This window comes from Callithrix jacchus, chromosome 7 (assembly GCF_049354715.1).
Source record: "Callithrix jacchus isolate 240 chromosome 7, calJac240_pri, whole genome shotgun sequence".
Lineage (NCBI taxonomy): Eukaryota > Metazoa > Chordata > Mammalia > Primates > Cebidae > Callithrix > Callithrix jacchus.
In genome coordinates, this window is record NC_133508.1 from 93,757,307 (window position 1) to 93,776,722 (window position 19,416).

General features: G+C 36.7%; 1 protein-coding gene across 2 annotated transcripts in view; it reads left to right on the top strand.

Annotated features, from left to right (window-relative positions):
• Positions 1–19,416, top strand: part of PRKAA2 (protein kinase AMP-activated catalytic subunit alpha 2) — a 69,364-nt gene that overhangs the window by 31,756 nt on the left and 18,192 nt on the right. For both annotated transcript variants that reach the window (XM_035251621.3, XM_035251620.3), the window contains 4 exons: positions 13,507–13,600; positions 14,502–14,646; positions 16,180–16,267; positions 18,321–18,545. In XM_035251621.3, the coding sequence (XP_035107512.1) occupies positions 13,541–13,600; positions 14,502–14,646; positions 16,180–16,267; positions 18,321–18,545 (518 nt within the window). In that variant the 5' untranslated portion in view covers positions 13,507–13,540. The remainder of the gene's footprint in view (positions 1–13,506; positions 13,601–14,501; positions 14,647–16,179; positions 16,268–18,320; positions 18,546–19,416) is intronic.

Below are 19,416 nucleotides of genomic sequence, written 5' to 3' on the forward strand. Positions count from 1 at the left end.
CCTTAAATAAGTGGCTGGTCCAATTATTGCTGAGACTTGGAACATTCATTTAGTCTTTACTGCTGTACTTATTATTAGTGAACTATGGCTAATTGGTGTTTTTAATGAAGGGATCCATGCAGTGCATCTTACTGGCAGCATGAGTATGCCACTGATTGTTCAGAGCAGGCTTTTATGGAATTGGCGTTCCATTGGATGACCGGTGATGATTCAGTTCTCACATCACTGCTGTGAAACCTTCATTCTTAGAGTAAGCTTCAATATCATATGGTCTTCACTTGACATTCACTCAGTTGTAAACATAAACAAAAACTGAGGTCCCTGAAATTGCATGGCAGTACTTGCTTATAAGGTTATCATCTAGGATCCATGTATTAGATGGTCCAGAGTATGTATATAGAGGTTTTTAAAGATTACTATAAGAATTAAAATTCTACCCATGAGCTTGGTGACTCACCTCACCTGTCCTTTGTTTCTTTAACTTTGAAATGGGACACCTCATTTGAGGATTAAATGTGTTGGCATTGGTGTAATGCCTAGTATTTAATGAGCATTGGCTGACAGCAGGAATTAGCAACTTACAAACTAATTCCAGTCCTCTTACATTATTTTACATGGTTTTCACTTAACTGAAACAGTTCATTTCTGACTTCAGCTCCATATTATTAATGACTTTCTTGTAGTTACTGGGTAGCATCTAAGCTAAATCTCTTTGCTCTTCCTCACTAAGTGTCCACTTCCTATGAGAAGAGAAAGGTGAAACGGCCAGACTGAAAGTGTCATAGGCTAGAATGGAAGTGGAGAAGGGAAAGATCTTTCTGTATTTGCCTTATACCTGACCTCATCTCTTTTACAATGCCAACCCTAAAAGACTCTGAGGAAATTTTACCCATTTGGCTATGAGTCCTAGTATCTGTACAGTTCCTAAAAACACAAATCAGATGTTATCAATAGGCAGGTGCAATTGTCATGAGGATTCTAAGGCTGCTTTTCCTTTTTTTTTTTTCCCAAACAGAGTCTAGCTCTGTTTCCCAGGCTCGAGTGCAGTGGTGCAGTCTTGGCTCACTGCAGCCTCTGCCTTCCAGGTTCAAATGATTCTTGTGCCTCAGCCTCCCAAGTAGCTGAGACTACAGGCATGTGCCACCACACCGCACCCTGCTAATTTTTGTATTTTTCGTAGAGACAGGCTTTCTGCCATTTCGCCAGGCTGGTCTCAAAGAGATCGGCCTGCCTCAGCTTCCCAAAATGCTGACATTACAGGCACAAGCCACTGCACCCAGGCACGAAGACTTATTTTTGATGTCGTATTTATCAGTGTTTTCTTGCCTCCATTTCTATATTTACTTTCAATCATTTCATTTTTGTTTGATAGTTATCTCATTCTGATATGGAGCAATTATTCTGATATATATATATTGCAATTATTTAACTGCTGTTTTCTGAAGGAATTATAGAAGATTGTCAGAGTTGCTCAAATTAATTGGCAGAGGTGAATTTACAGTTTAAAACTTTTGGCTTCTAGACTTGAGATTAATTTATTCAGCCACATTGCCTCTTTAATTGTAGATCTGATCTTAAAACAAAAAACAACATCAAAAAAATCATGTATTCTTACTACCCAACAAATTTATTGACATAGTCTCTAAAAGTGTTAGTCATTTAAACAGAGAGAACAACCTTATCCTTTCAGTGGTTTTCTTTTATGTAGTCTTGGCCTAATTGTCAGGAATAGTTTTCTTTTTTTTTTTTGAGACGGAGTTTTGCTCCTGTTACCCAGGCTGGAGTGCAATGGCGCGATCTCGGCTCACCGCAACCTCCGCCTCCTGGGTTCAGGCAATTCCCCTGCCTCAGCCTCCTGAGTAGCTGGGATTACAGGCACACGCCACCATGCCCAGCTAATTTTTTGTATATTTTTAGTAGAGACGGGGTTTCACCATGTTGACCAGGATGGTCTTGATCTGTTGACCTCGTGATCCACCCGCCTCGGCCTCCCAAAGTGCTGGGATTATGGGCTTGAGCCACCGCGCCCGGCCTGGAATAGTTCTCTTATTGCAAAAGTGAGCCTCTAGAATTAGTAAGAAAGTTTGAGCATTGAATACCAAGAATGAAGAATATTTATTGCATGGTTTCTTTATTAACCCAAATTGGGAAAAAAAATTACATATGAATAGCCTAAAACCCAGTGGTAGAAAATTAAGAGGAGAAATAGGATTTAAAGAAAAATCCAAACTTTCCCATGAAGTAGACTTTGTTGAAGTGATTTTTGTCCCTGTTTTTCATTCCTCCATAGTTCTTAATGCAACTTGATTTTACTTGATCGAAAAGATGAATGCTTGCTGGTTTGGTGGAGAAGATTTTGCCTGCCTAATTCTTTTCAGTCTGTCTTATTTAACCTATGGCCAGCTTTTAACATCATTAACCACCACCTTGAAATGTTGTAGTCTCTAGGTTTCCATGACACCTCAGGCTTCTGTTTCCCTTTTTTCATTCTTCTTCCTTCTGAAAACTTTCTTTTATAGGCCCCTCTTTATCTTCTTGGCTGTTAAGTATTGATGCATTTAAGTACACCAAGTAAATTTTCTTAGTGAACCCTCTTTTGATGATTTCATCTACTACCATGGTGTCATTTGCCATCTCTATGCTAAAGATTTCCAGATCTTTATGATTTGTAGCCCTTTTATTTCTCCTGATTTTTGAGCACATTTATCAAATGTTTATCGGATGTTCACATTCTTCTTTTTTTTTTTTGAGACAGAGTTTTGCTCTTGTTGCCCAGGCTGGAGTGCAATGGCGTGATACGGCTCACTGCAAACTCTGTCTCCTTGGTTCATGTGATTCTCCTGCCTCAGCCTCCCAAGTAGCTGGGATTACAGGCATGTGCCACTACACCCGGCTAATTTTGTGTTTTTAGTAGAGACGGGGTTTCTCCATGTTGGTCAGGCTGGTCTTGAACTCCTGACCTCAGGTGATTCACTCACCTTGGACTCTCAAAATGCTGGGATTACATGCCTCAGCCACCACGCCTAGCCTTCTGGATACTCACATTCTAAAGTCACTGAGTCATCTGAAGCTAAATTTTTCTTTCTCTTCCACACTTACGCCTCCTCTATTTTGGGGGTGCAGGGGAATGGAAGGGAAGTAAATGAAAATACCATTCATGCAGTTTCCCAAGCCCAAAACTTGGGCATAATATTTAATTTCTTCTTTTCCCTTAGTTCTTACATACAATAAATTATTAAGGTCTACACTTCTTTTTCCTAAGTTTCCTCTGAATTTCTCCATTTTTCTTTGCTCTGTCAGGTTACCATCATTTATTTGTTGTATTTCACTGTTTCCTCTGCTTGGAATACTTTATGCACATCTCCCTCTCCCTAGGCTGCCAATTCCAACTTGTCTTTTAAGTGCAATTACATTTGACCCTTGAACAGTATGGGTTTGGACCACGTGGGTCTACTTATGTGTGGATTTTATTCCGCCTCTGCTGCCCTGAGACTGCAAAACCATCCCCTCTTCTTTCTCTTCCTACTCGGTCTACTCAATATGAAGATGACAAGGATAAAGGCCTTTATGATGATCCATTTCCACTTAATGAGTATTCAGCATATTTTCTCTTTCTTGTGATTCTCCTAATAACATTTTCTTGTCTCTAGCTTATTATAAGAATACGGTATCTAATCATTTAACATGCAATATATGTTAATTATTTATGTTATCTGTAAGGCTTCTGCTCAACAGTAGGTTATTAGTAGTTAAGCTGGGGATGAGTCAAAAGTTAAACATGGATTTTTGACTGAACAGGGGTTGACACTCTAACCCCCACATTGTCTGAGGATAAACTGTAGCCATGAAAACCTGCTTTACCCAGTAAGACTGGATTAGGCTCTAACTCCTCTTTGCTCCCAAAGCACTCAATGTTCACCTTTTCCAGAGCCCTTAAAGTGTGTTGTAATAGCACATTTTCTTATTGGTATTTCCCACAAAACGGAAATACTTAGGACCAGGAATTATGGTTTTGTTTTCTTTTATTCAGCACCTGCTATGGGATGGGTGCTGTTCTAGGCAGAGGGGATATAATTGTGAAAGACAAAGTCTCTTTCTTGTGTTTTTTATGTTCTGGACAGTAAGTAAACAAATTAACAAGATCACTTTAGGCAAAGAGGAGTGCCATGAAGAGAATGAAACAAGGTCTTATCACAGAGTGTGACTAGGAAGGAAGAAGGGCTAATTTAGATTAGGTATGAGGAAGCCTCACTGAGAAGATAGGTTTGACCTAAGACCTAAAGTATGATAAAGACCTGGATATTTGAAAATCTGGGGACAGAGTGTTTTCAAAGCCAGGGGAAGAGCAACATCCAAGAGGTGAAACAAACTTCAAGTGTTCTAGGCCAAGGAAGATTATGTAATCTCAGGAGTGGAGTGAGGAGAAGAGAAGTAGGTCAGGAATTCTAAGAGTTGATGGGGACCAGATAACAAAGGGATTTGGAAAACCTTGCTAAGAGATTTAATTGTGTTCTAAGTGGGAACTTTTAGAGAGTTGGAGAAGTGACATGATATGAGTATAGTATGGAATGAGTATGCTGGCAGAAGTAGAAGCAGACAGACCAGTTGGGAAGCTATTGCTGCAGTCTACCTGGGAGATTATGGTGGCTTTAACCAAAGTGGTAGTCTAGATTTGTGTTGTGTAATATGATAGCCACTGGCCACATGTGGCTGTGTAAATTTAAATTAATTCAAATGAAAAATTTTGTTCTGTGGTCACACTAGTCACATTTGAAGCAATTAATAGTTGCATATGTTTAGTGGCCACTGTGTTGGACAGAGCAGATAAAAAACATTTCTATCATTGTAGGACATTCTATTCAACAGCCCTGGTTTAGATGGAGAGAAATTGATGAATTTGATATGTATTTTGGAGGGAGAACTAATGAATTACTGATGGGTTAGATAAGGGAGGAGAAAGAAAGGAATGAATTTATTTATTTTGGCATAAGCAACTGGGATTTTGAGTTTCGGCTTGAGCAACTAGGTAGTGGTGTCATTTTCTGAGATGGGAAGAATGGAGAAGAAACATTAGAGAGGAGTGAACATGAAGGATACTGTTTTGGCCATGTTAAGCTCCCATTAGACATGTAAATGGAGATATCATATTGTCTTTATCTCTCCAGCATCTAGCACAATGGTAGGTATTCAGTAATTACTTGTAGTTCCATATAGAGTTTGAACAAGGTCCTGATGGCTCTAGGAGCCCAAGCAAGAACAAAAGAATGAAAGTGTAAGGAATGTGATATATTGGGAACAAACAGTCTGGTTTGGCTGGTTCACAGAGTATATATAGGAAAGTGGAAAAATCAAGCCAGAAAGACAAGTTGGTTGTTGATCCATTCATTTAACAAATGACACCATTTAGGCACTAGGGATACGGTAGCAGACAAAAAGGCAACAACAAAATCCTTGCTATAAGGGAGGTTGTATTAGTGTGTGGCGGAGGGGCTGTGGAGAAATAGACAATAAATCTTGTATTATATGATATGTCATCTATTAGACAGTGAAGAGATGAGGGGATATGCCATGCAGATATCTGTAGGGGAAAAATTACACATGGAGGGAGCAGCAAATACAAAAGGAAAGTGGAAATTCCTGCAGGTCAGAGATCAAGGGAGCAGAATGATCTAGGAGGCTTAGAAGAAGAGATGAGGTCAGAGACATAAAGCCAAGTTGTGTAGGGCATTATAGGCCACTGTAAGGACTTTGGCTTTTACTCTTGAGTAAGATGGGAAGCCATTGGAAGGCTTTGATGAGAGGTGTGATGTGATCTGACATATGTTTAGACTGTAGCTGAGCAAGAGTTGAAGCAGGGAAACCAATTAGGAGTCAATTGCTGTAATCTGTGTAGATAATGTTGGTTTGAAATAGAGCATAGTGTGGAAGTGTTGAGAAGTAAGCATGTTTTGCATGTACTTTCAAGGTAGAGTCAACAGCATTTGCTAAAAGATAAAATGTGGGTTATGAGAGGAAAGAAGCTAAGGATGACTCCAAGGCATCTGGCCTCGGCAAAAAAAAAAAAAACAAAAAAACCAGGATGGAGTTGCCAGTGACTGAAGTGGAGAAGATTGTAGGAGGAACAGGTTTGAGGTGGGATGTTAGGGGGGTGGTTTCAACAATTTAATTTTGGTTTTATGAAGTTGAAATGCTTAATTAGGCATCCAAATAGAGATGTAAGTAGGCTGTTGAATATGTGAATCTGGAGTTCAGGGGAGAGGTATAAGCTAGAGAGAGAAATTTGAAATCCATCAGCAGATAGACTCTAAGATATTTAAAGGCCTGAGACTGGATGAAATCACCAAGGTTATGAATATAGATAAACAAGAAGTTCAAGGACTGAGAACTAAAATACTATGATGCTGACATGTCTGAAAAATGAGGAGGAACCAGTAAAGGGAATGAAAATGGTCAGTGAGGTGGGAGCAAAATTAGGAGAATCAGGTATCTTGAAGCCAGGAGAAGGAATTGTTTTAAGAAAAATAACCGACCATCTCTTTTACTGGTGAATATTGAGTAAAACAAGAACTGAGAATTAAGTGTTCGATTCGGCAATGTGGAGGTTGCCGTTGTCTTTGAAACAAACCATTTTATTGTAATGATGAGGGCAAAAACCTGATATAAAGGGTTTAAGAGAGAATATGATATAAAAAAGGGGAGATAGTAACTATAGGCAGTAACCAGAAGGGAATGTGGAGTCTAAACAAGGTTTGCTTTTTAAAATGGGAGATATTATAGAATGCTGGTATGCCAAAAGGAGTGATTCAGTCAAGAGGAAGGAATTGATACAAAAGGAAGAGGGGCTAATTATAGAAGCCAAGTCCTTTGGTAAGTGTGGGAGAGAATCCAGTGCACAGTCAGAGGAGTCTTTGAAAGTATATGACCATGGAGTGGTTGGCAGTGTGTGGTGTGGGAAAAGATAATTAGAAATGAGGCGTTCAAATAACTTAAAGGCCATATGTTAAGGTATTTAAAGTCTTAAGACTGGATGAGATTACCAAAGATATGAGTATAGATAAACAAGAAGTCCAAGGACTGAGCTCTAGAGCACCATGATGTTAACATGCCTGTTTACATCACAGATCATATATAAGGATATCACCTACCTAAAACAGTGACAGTAGTAGCAATAGGGAAAACGACATTAATTCAGAATGAGAAGGAGTTAGTAAGAAGATTGATTGATGACTACAATGTAAAAAGGTATTAAGAGGTATTATCTGATGGCCTGCACTTCAAAGACAATGAGATTTTTGAGGGAGGAAGTTTTGGGTAAGAATTTCTTTTAGACCAGAGTTCATTCATTACTAGACTATGCAAATTTGCCAGCATTTAACATTTCATTAAATTAATGTGAATTAATGCATCTAGCCTCTGACCAACAATGGCTTCTAATGTATAAGAAAAAGGATACATTATATATTTTGGCTGGAGGTATACTACACTACCTAGTCTTTCAAATGAAAACAAAAATTGCAAAAATGAAACTGAAATCTGATCAGTCTTAAATCTCTAGACTTAACAGTGGGTTAGAAGTTGTACATTCTGCTGCTATAAAGGAAACAAACAAAACTGATGCTGATCCTCTTTAACACAAGCTAACTGGTTTCTTCAACAACCAAAAAAAAAAAAAAAAATAGATGGAGGAGCAACCTATGCATTAGAAGAGACATAAGAGACAAATCAACCAATTACAATATATTAATTGTGTTTGTATCAAGAAATCTTCTGATTGGATATTTGATGACATTCATGATTCTTAAAATTTATGCATGATAACAATATTGGATATTGTGCATGCACAAGCATACACACATTTCTTAAAGTTATCCTTTAGAGATATGTATGGATTTCTTTACAGAGGAAGTGAAAGCCAAATTCATTGTGAAATGATGGTGTAAAACATAATTTTACAAAGTTAGTAACCAAGACATTAATTAACTTAGACTCTAGATTGTTATAGAAAATTTGAGTTATTCTATATGACCATACATAAATAAGAAAGGCATTGTCAACTCAATAAACAGGGGCAAAAGACACAGTATTTTATAAGAAGAAATGTATATGATGTTTTGCAAGTGTTGAAGAATATATAAATTCAACACTTTTCTAAACATTTTAGCATTGCCAAGCTTTCTTTGGATAACAGTTGGCATCTTTTCAATTGGAACATACACAATAACTGTGAATTAGCAGTTAGACTCATCTGTATATGTCAAGGAGAAAATCTAGCCATGTAGAAGAATGTTTGTCTTAGTCCATTTTTACATTACTATAAAAGAATACTGAAGGCTGGGTAATTTATAAAGAAAAGATGTTTAATTGGCCCACAATTCTGCAAGCTGTACAGGAAACATGGTGCTGGCTTTTGCTTCTAGTAAGGGTCTCAGGATGCTTACAATCATGGCAGGAGGCAACTGGGAGCCAAGTTGTCCCATGGTGAGAGGCAGAACAACAGAGGAAGGAGGAGGAGCCAGGCTCCTTTAAACAACCAGCTCTCTCATGAACTGAGCAAGAACTCACTTATTACTGAGCCAGTAGTGATAAACCATTCATGAGGGATGGATCTGCACCCATGATCCAATCACCTCCCACCAGTCCCCATGTCCAACATTGGGAATCACATTTCAACATGAGATTTGGAGGGGACAAACATATAAACCATACCAATGTTCACAGCAGCAAATAATAGCAAAATTGTAGAAACAACCTATTCTTTAGTGGTAGAGTAGATGAATAAATACAATAGGATATTGTATTTCTTAATGGTCAAATCAAATAACTATAGCAAACACAATATGGATGAATCTCAGTAAAATAACTACTAGAATATTACATAGAGCATGATACCTGGTTTTTAAAGCAAAGACCAGTGTAACATATATGTGAGTTATTCTTATATATGAAATACACATATGTAGAGAGAGGGGATACACACACGTATGTACATATATAAAAGGTATAAAAGAGTTAGGAAGGAAAGGATAAACAGAGCATTCAGGATGACAACTATATTGGGTGAGAAGCAGATTTTCTTTTTGACATGTACTGATGGGATGGGGAATGCAGATCCCTGTATGAATTAGATGGAGCTGTTGTCAAGGTCTTGGCCTTTTGTCTGAGTGATGGGTTTGTCTGTTTTACCTTATTAAAAATAGTAATTAAATAAAAGGTTATTCATGGACTACTGAAGACAAGTGTCATGACCAAGGATGATTGCTACATTTCTATGTAACTGAGTTCTAACTAAAGAAACGTCTTATGTGTATGCAGATACATAAATAATATTGTAAAATCTTAATAGATTTGACCACCACACAGGTGTACTCATAAATGTTGATTTTTGGCTAACTTTAGAAAGATTTTTTTTTATATATACTTTTTTATGTAGATATTGCCTAAAAATGCATATAACTTGGTCAACTGGAAAATGCTTAGGACTTTTCTGGATAATTAATTTTTTTTTTTTACCAATTATAAATGCTGTTTCTGAAAAATTTTAAAAGCACATTAGTTTACTTCTCTGCTGTACTAAGAAAATAATACTGACACGTATGAGTGATACATGATTGAATTTCTTATAATACTTCAATATACTTGTATGTTAGAAAGCACAAGAGATTTGACTTACTCAGGCCAGTCTTAGAACGTAATCCTGGAATTTGCCTTTTCTACAAAATCCTTAATGTGAAACTGTCTTCTTCAGACTTCTTTGTTCTGAAATTTGTTTCCCTTTGTCCCCACCCCATTCTGGTTAGGGATAGAGACAAAGGGAAATTTTATTGGTTGAAGGGTTGCTATAATTTTGGTATGACTTTTCAGTTTCAGATTACTCTGGTTTTGGCTCCAAGCACTCACGTTATTTAAAAGTGCTAATTTATACATTTACTTCAATACCTACTTTGTTATAGGTACTTTGCTAAGTACATATTCATTAATCAAATTATCGTAATAATAAAGACATACAATTACAAACTGAAGTGCGTGTTTTGAAGCTCAGGAAAACGGATCTGTGAGTGCAAAAAGGCACCTCACCTGGACTTAGGAAGTGACTTTTAAGCTGAGATCTAATTAGGGCTTGGGTCATAGTATAGGATTCAGGTCAGTGAAAACAGCTTATACAAAGGAGCTGAAGCAGGAGGAGGTACAGCATGACTAACATTGAAAACAGTAGTATGAATCAGTGTTGTGACTCAAAGGTAAGAGCAAATAACAGAGATGGCAAGGGCCTGATTTATTCAGGACCTAAGAGCGATGGGAAACCTCTGAAAATTCTAAATTGGGAGGCTACTGGAGATCATATTTGTATTTGAAGAGACTCTTTATTTAATGTCTGTCTGGCTGGCTAAACTGTAAGCTCCACAAGTAAAGGCACCTGCTTTTGATCTCACCAAGTACAATACAAGTAGGTACTCAGTAAATGTTGTATCACCATATCATAACTCAGTGTCTGGCAGACAGTAAGTGCTTAGTAATATTTTGGTTTTCATTGCTCTAGACTGGCCTTTAGTGTGAGACAGTGGCTGCTAAGGATTTAGAGGTTTCAAATAATTCCTTCCAAGAATATTCATTGAAGACCTGTGATATACTCAGAAATGACAGCCAAATTTATTTATTAGAATGTTATCACTTCTTTTCTCTTGTGCCCCATCTAGGATGTACAGAGCACAGAAATGATTGAGAATTGTTACTAAATCAAACCAGCCTACGGTGAGGTGCGATAGCAGATGCACCTGCCCTACACTATTCAGTTTACATGATCACTTTGATGCCTGTAAAGATAGCTTTTATAAAACTATGAAAGCTTATGTGTGTGTATACACACACACGCGCGCGCACACACACTATTTCTTCTGGAGTTCTCGGTATAATTACCTTTCTAAAGTTCATTTGAAATAGTCTAAATTATTCTTTAGTTATATTCATTTATTTTATATAAATTAGGATACCTTGCCATGTTTCTTTCCAAAGACTAATGATAGTTATTAAAAATATTTCTTCTGGATGGGTGCAGTGGCTCAAGCCTGTAATCTCAGCACTTGGGAGGCTGAGGCAGGTGGATCACAAGGTGAGGAGCTCGAGACCATCCTGGTCAACGTGGTGAAACCCGTCTCTACTAAAGATACAAAAAATTAGCCAGTGTGGTGGTGCATGCCTTTAATCTCAGCTACTCAGGAGGCTGAGGGAAGAGAATTACTTGAACCTGGGAGGTAGAGGTTGCAGTGAGCTGAAATCGCACCATTGCACTCCAGCCTAGATGACAGGGCAAAACTCCATCTCAAAGAAAAAAGAATATATATTTTCATTCTGAAAATTTATAATTATTTTCAATATTATAGCTCTAATACTTTGCTTTTTCATGCATTTAATTTATACATGATATGTGCTCTCTTAAAATATATAGTTATATTACCAACTTTCTCCTCCTCTTTATTGGGAAGTAGTAACCAGGCCCATGAACTAGCACAAACTAACATCTGTGTACATAAATAAAAGGTGCCCCATATGGCTGGACAAATTACCAAAAGGCTCTCCTGGGTCTGACACATCCTATGTCATGACACACTACTTGAAGGATAGCATCAGCTCCTATCTGTGCCTTCTGCTAGGGCCCTTTAAGCCATGCAAAAATGATGCAGCTATATAGTTAGTGGCCCTAAGTAGTAACTAATTATAAATTAGATACTGCTCATAATCAACCAGATGATAGATAAACCTTTATAGACAACTTATTTTAAAAAGTAGAATAATTGTTCATTTATATAAATATATAATGCAACCTTAAGTTAAAACATTAATATTATAGGCCGGGTACAGTGGCTCATGACTGTAATCCCAGAACTTTGGGGGGCCAAAGCAGGTCGATCACTTGAGGTCAGTAGTTTGGGACCAGCCTGGCCAACATGGCAAAACCCCATCTCTACTAAAAATATAAAAATTAGCCGGGCATGGTTGTCCATGCCTGTATTATCAGCTACTTGGAGGGTTGAGACAGGAAAATCGCTTGAACCCAGGAGGTGGAGGTTGCTGTGAGCCGAGAACTTGCCACTACACTCCAGCCTGGGTGGCAGGGCGAAACTCTATCTCAAAATTAAATAAAAATTAATATTATATTTAATTTTAAAGTCTTCAAAACTTAATTTGGTAAAATTGTGTGTAGGGGTATAAGCTGTAGTTTTTGAGAAAATATTTTATTTTACCAAATAAAGCTACATTTAAAAATTATTTTTTAGTGTGCCCAGCTTTGGGTACCTAGAAACACAGACACACACACACACACACACACACACACACACACAGAGTTAATCTTTCATGATAGAAATTACCATTTACAAAAGTAAAGCAGTGAGACCCCATGTATGTTTTATTTGCTTCAACAATAGTCAGTTCATTGTTTTATTTCCTTCCCCCCATTTCCCCTACACCACATTATTTTGAAGTAAATCTCAACATTATCTTTTTAATCTGTAAACATTTCAGTATCTACTCTAGAAAATACTTTTTAAATTCTAAATAACATAAACATAGTATCATTATCACATCTTAATTAAAATAATTAACAACATTATCCACCACCTAATCAGCATGTAGACTTTCCTTATTATTTCATAAATGGTTTTTAAACTTGGTTTGAATAAGAATAAAAATAAGTCTGTATAGTATAATTGGTCAAGTTGTCTCTTGAGTTACTTTTAACATATAGTTTATTCTTTCCCTTTTTTTCTTGCATTTTATTTGTTGAAGAAATGGTCATTTTTCACTTTCTGGATTTTGCTGAATGTATCTCTATAGTATCATTTTACGTGTCCAGGAAAAAATATATATGATATATATATGTTTTACAGAAATGCGGTCTTGCTATGTTGCCCAGGCTGGTAAAATACTGACTTTAGAGGATATGTTCCACTTAATTGCCAACATGATGCCTATGCTTTTCAAAATCTGTTCCAGAAAATCATGTTGAAGATCGGTTATTTTCTTTTCTTAGCACTTTCATGTATGTTCTGTTTTAGTTTGTTTTACTGTCAATTCCCCAAACGTTACCCTGAGCTCAAGTGATCCTCCCACCTCGGCCTTCCAAAGTGCTGGGATTAAAGGGATGAGCCACCATGTCTGGCCCAAGTATATTTTCTACTTATCTTTAAATATGTGATACCTCATCTTCTTTGCCTGTAAACAAATTTTGTTTAAATGGAAAAATTAATGCTTAACTTAGTTGTAGAGAGAGAAAGATTTCAAGAATTAGTAAACATGAAAGGGAGGATCTGAAGGAATGGCCATGAGCCTCAAGAAGTAGAATAATTTTGTAATGCTTCATGTTTATAGCTCTGTGATTATTTTGATAACATAAGTCATCTTAAAGTATTATAAAACATTGAAATATAAAATTGTAGCAAGAGTAGAAATGCTCAGTTGATTTTGGTCAAAGTAAGATATTTTGTTAATTTTTTTTTATTAACCCAAAAGATACCAGGTGATCAGCACTCCAACAGATTTTTTTATGGTAATGGAATATGTGTCTGGAGGTGAATTATTTGACTACATCTGTAAGCATGGACGGGTGAGTAACATAGTATCTGGTACACTAAACCTCTAAACTAATGAGGAGGAAAGTATTGGGAAATAGCACACTGCAAAGATATCGTCAAGGTTGAAGTTGTTTCTATAATAATGCTCAACTGAACATATACAGTGTTAGACAAAATTTCTTGTATACCTTTTGAAATACTGATTTTTAGAAAACATGTTCCACTTAATTGCCAAAATGATGCTGATGCATTTCAAAATCTGTTCCATAAAATCATGTTGAGGATCAGTTATTTCCTTTTCTTAGCTCTTTCACGTATGTTCTGTTTTAGTTTGTTTTGTCAGTTCCCCAAAACATTGTGCATTTAATGATATTAATTGAAACTTAAATATTACTGCTTGGCAACAAAGAAAAACTCGTCTATTGACATGTTGAGCTTTGACAAGCTTTTGGTTGGATGTTTTGTCTGATTTGTTGAGAATTCCAACATAATTCTAGCTTGTTTGATTTTATTTAGCCTAATTATGAAATTAAAACTCTTGTTAAATATATGTCCCAAATATTACTTACTTACGTATGTATGTATGTATGTATGTATGTATGTATGTATGTATGTATTTGAGACTGCTTGACTCTGTTGCCCAGGCTGGAGTGCAGTGGCGTGATCTAGGCTCACGGCAACCTCCACCTCTTGGGTACAAGCAGTTCTGTCTCAGCTTCCCCCGTAGCTGGGACTATAGGCATATGCCACCATGCCCTGCTGAATTTTATATTTTTGGTAGTGATAGGGTTTCACCACATTGGTCAGACTGGTCTCAAATTCCTGACCTCAGGTGATTCACCTGCCTCAGCCTTCCAGAATGTTTGGATTACAGGCATGAGCCACCTCGCCCAGCCCCAGATATTCTTAATGCAGTTTCTTTTTGCTTGATAGGTTGAAGAGATGGAAGCCAGGCGGCTCTTTCAGCAGATTCTGTCTGCTGTGGATTACTGTCATAGGCATATGGTTGTTCACCGAGACCTGAAACCAGAAAATGTCCTGTTGGATGCACATATGAATGCCAAGATAGCTGATTTTGGTATGTAACTCCAAGGTTGTTTAGGAATGCACTAGCTACCTTTTAAAGCATGTCAGTAATAACTTGTAGAACTAAGAACTTTCCATTTCAAACTTGTGCATCCTGTACCATGTAAAGGGATTAGTTGAAATCTCCTTTGTAGCTTTTTCTGTTCATTTAAATACCCTTTAAAAATGTGGATACCTCTGGAGAAGTTAGAAGGCTGTCATCAAGATAAATTCATTCAATCTGCATTTTCTCCTAAGAAAATGATGCATATCTGTTTTGTTTGTTTTGTTTTTGAAGAGAAGGGAGGAGTCCCAAACTTCTTTGGAAAATCTCATGAAAGTATGGGCACTTTCCCTGATGAATGCATATAAACAGAGGTACCTGAAAGTTTCCATGTAGTTTTGGAAAAAAGCCTTCTGAATTGATCCACAAAGAAGTCCTTAGGGCAACATAACTTAATTAGAGCATAGTTTTTGTCAGGGGCAAAAGGTACGTAAAATGTGATTTGTATACTCCAAACGCTTTTTGGGATAAACATACCTGGAAAGGATGCCTTAATAGGGTATTTGAGAAAAAGATTAGGAAGTGAGAGATTAAAAAGATAGGTGCTGGTTGGTGTTGCCTATTGTGGTCTTTACCTTGTCTTTAATCTAAAAACTAGGAAACTGCTTTCTCTATTTCTCTTCCTTCTCTAAATCATGAAATTCATGTAGTCTTACCACTCAACCAGATTTTTGGTTCAATAGATTATATTTTCTATGTTGAATTAAATATTTCTAAATTTAAAACTTTTGGAACATGATCTCTTTATGAGTTGGGAGCCCATCTGAGTTTCTAATTATAGAATTAGGAGGCTTTTGAAAGCATAGAACAAAAAAGTAGTAGTTTATGTTTTATTCTTTCAACTATGGAAATAGATAAATAATATTTTGATGTTTTTATGTTTGGGAAAGTTAATGTGCTTCAGAATAACCTCATTCGTGAAGGGAATCAACATGTTTATTTAGAAAGGAAATTTAGTTTCACTCATACATGTGATGTTCTTTAGCTTTTTTGTTATAGTATAAGCACTCTGAGACAATCTCTTTCAGTCAAATGCTTTCCACTGCCTTTTTTTTTTTGAAATGGAGTTTTGCTCTCGTCACCCAGGCTGGATGTGCAATGGCTCGATCTCGGCTCACCGCAACCTCCACCTCCTGGGTTCAGTCAATTCTCCTGCCTCAGCCTCCTGAGTAGCTGGGATTACAGGCACGCGCCACCATGTCCAGCTAATTCTTTGCATTTTTAGTAGAGATGGGGTTTCACCATGTTGACCAGGATGGTCTCCATCTCTCAACCTTGGGATCCACCCACCTCGGCCTTCCAAAGTGCTGGGATTACAGGAGTGAGCCACCATGCCTGGCCTCCACTGCCTTTTTTTAAAAAATAAAATAACTAATAAATGATGTGCGGAGGATTAAGGACTTGAAATTTTGCTTGTGTTTATATGACTTTATTTACTTTTTAAAAAATCTCGCACCAGATAAACATTACTTTTATTTTTAGGATTATCTAATATGATGTCAGATGGTGAATTTCTAAGAACTAGTTGTGGATCTCCAAATTATGCAGCACCTGAAGTCATCTCAGGCAGGTAATAGTTAGTGAAGTGTAAACTTTTTGTAATCTTGCATTCATTCTGATAACATTTAATTATAATATATTCTCTTCGGAAGGTAAGATTTTAACATGGTAGAACTGAATTGTTCATTTATTTTTCAATTGTTGAAGGGATAATGGTTATATTAAAACATTTTAAACATTTCATTTAGATGTCATTATAAATATACCTATGAAGTTTTCCCCATTAGAAAAATAACTGAAATAGATCCTGATTTAACATCTCTTTTATTTTAGAAAAGAACAGATAAGAAAGTAAGAATTTGCAAAATATAAGCTAGTGTCATTATTTATTTATTAAACTGTTATATATATAACAGTTCTTTAACTTGCATATTTTTCAAAGTATATAGAACATTGTTTTATATTTTGTCTTTGGAAGAATGAGACTTTAGGGGACAATGCTGTTTCATGAAATTAAACTACACAAGTAGAGATTATGTAATGACTCATATAACTTATTCATTGGTACATTATAAAAATGTTTATACATATTGCAATGGTAAACTCAAGTCTTTCTACAGTGATCAATGTGTGATTTTAAAAGTTAACAGAATCCTATGAGAGAAAATATGGTAAAAATATTATTGCAAATAGCAGATCCAGTATTAGCTTAGTCCATTTGGGCTGCTATAAGAAAAATGCAATAACGTTGATGGCTTATGAACAACAGAAATTTATTTGTCACAGTTCTGAAGACTGTGAAGTCCAAGATCAAGGTGCCAGCAGATTTGGTATCTGGGTGAGGGTCTGCTTCCTGATAGACTACTGTATGCTCACTGTGACTTCACATGGTGAAAGGGAGGGGGGATCTCTCTGGGGTTGCTCTTATAAGGGCACTAGTCCCATTCATGAGAACTCTGCGCTAGTGACCTAATCACATCCCTGAAGTTCCCACCTCCTAATACTATCTCCTTGGGGGTTAGGATTTCAACACTTGAATTTTGAGAGGCTGTAAGCATTCAGTCCATTGCAAAGAGTTTGAACAATACAGCAAATGATGTAAACAATTGCCATTTTTATGTAAACATTATATCCTTTTTATTGGAATAGTAGAGATTTACTTTGTTACCTCAGACTCAGGTTTGAGTTTGATAATATGCTGTCATGGGAATTGTAATGCTGTAGAAAGGTAAGAGGAAAAAAAGAAATAACACTATAAGCATAGGTTATCTGGATCAAAGCTAATTTTAGCCATATGAGCTAGGAAGTGATGAGAGTGAAAGTGGTAAATGCACAGGATAATGTGATACAGGATAAATGCTGTCTATACAGTACTAATTAAGTACTTTAATGTTTAAAAAAAATTTTTTTTTTTTGGAGACAGAGCATCTTTTTCACCCAGGCTAGAGTGCAGTGGCACAATCTTATCTCACCGTACTGCCTCCTGGGTTCAGGTGATCCTCCCACTTCAGCCTCCTGAGTAGCTGGAACTACAGGTGTTCACCACCATCCCTGGCTACATTTTATATTTTAAGTAAAAACAGAGTTTCACCATGTTGCCTAGGCTGGCCTCAAACTCCTAGCCTCAAGCAATCCACCCACCTCAGCCTCCCAAAGTGCTAGCATTACAGGTGTGAGCTACAGTGACTGGCCTTAAATATTCTTTAAAGTTGTGCCAGGGCTAAAAATTCTATTATATGTATATTTTCTTATACTAGTTCTTTAAGAAAAAGATTTAACCTATACACTATAGTATTTTTTCAAGTTTATGGTCATCTACTTTTGTTTCCCTCAAAAATCAACCACAGAAAGTGTTATATTTTTTAATTAGTATGTTTCAGTTAAATGAATTTATGACAAATAAAAATACCCTATTCACTTGCCAGACTTGAATAGTAATTGGCTAGCCTAATTATTCTCTTTGAGGAGCAACCACTGAATATTGGGGAGTGGCCATGGACTTCAATAAAGACCTTGGAAATGAATATGTACTGAAGGTAGACTACCTAGATATAGAAGTAGGATACATATAGAGAGAAATAGTGATGCTTGCATTTTAGGTTTGTGTTGCCATCTTTTTTTAGATTGTATGCAGGTCCTGAAGTTGATATCTGGAGCTGTGGTGTGATCTTGTATGCTCTTCTTTGTGGCACCCTCCCATTTGATGATGAGCATGTACCTACGTTATTTAAGAAGATCCGAGGTGGTGTCTTTTATATCCCAGAATATCTCAATCGTTCTGTCGCCACTCTCCTGATGCATATGCTTCAGGTCGACCCACTGAAACGAGCAACTATCAAAGACATAAGGTGATTATTCTTTTTGTTTCTGTTACGTATATTTTCTCATAGGAATAATAATGATGTTAATTGAATGATTCTCCTAAAGTCTCATTTCCTGCCCTCGCCACCTCACCCCTGGCCAATGAAGAGAAGGTGAAGTACCAGTGCTTCAGCCACACTGAACTTGTCCTTGTTTCTTAAACCTAGCATAGATTTTATGTCTTTATGTCTTTGTTTATATTATTCTCTTTGCCTTGATACCTTTTCTGTTTTCTTTTTTGACCTGATAGACTTCCATTCATTCATTAACGTTCCACAGGTGCTTTCATTTCTATTTTATCAACATTTTGTTCATGCTTTTCTTATTTAATTCTCATCCTGTATCTGGTTGTTTCTCAGTGTGTCTTTTTTTCTCTCTTAAATTATGACTATTAGGGTAAAGAGTGTGTCTTATTCATCTTTGCCTATATAATGCTAAAAGGCCTGGAAATATGGTTATGTTTAGAAAGTGTCTGAAAAAAATTTCAAATGGAAAAGTAGAGTGAGATTTATGTATTTTACATATGGTTAAAAACATAAAGCATAAAAAGTTTTGCTAAGTTTTTGAATTCAATGGCTGCTAGTGGGCTTACTGTGAAGGCTCTTGTGTCACGTGAGAAACTTTGGAAAGTGCCATTGCTAATGCACCTATGAATATAACCTTTGTATATAACATATCTTTGTATAGTAGCAAGATGATTCATTGCATTCTGCTTATTACTTATCAAGGCATGTTTCTTAGAGGTTTTTTGTTCTTACCTAAGATTTCACCCATGTTTGTTTACAAGCACATTCTTTTGACATCTTTCCAGAACTCTTCCTCTTCTCTTCATTAGCCAGCAAAGACTTCTTTTTTTTT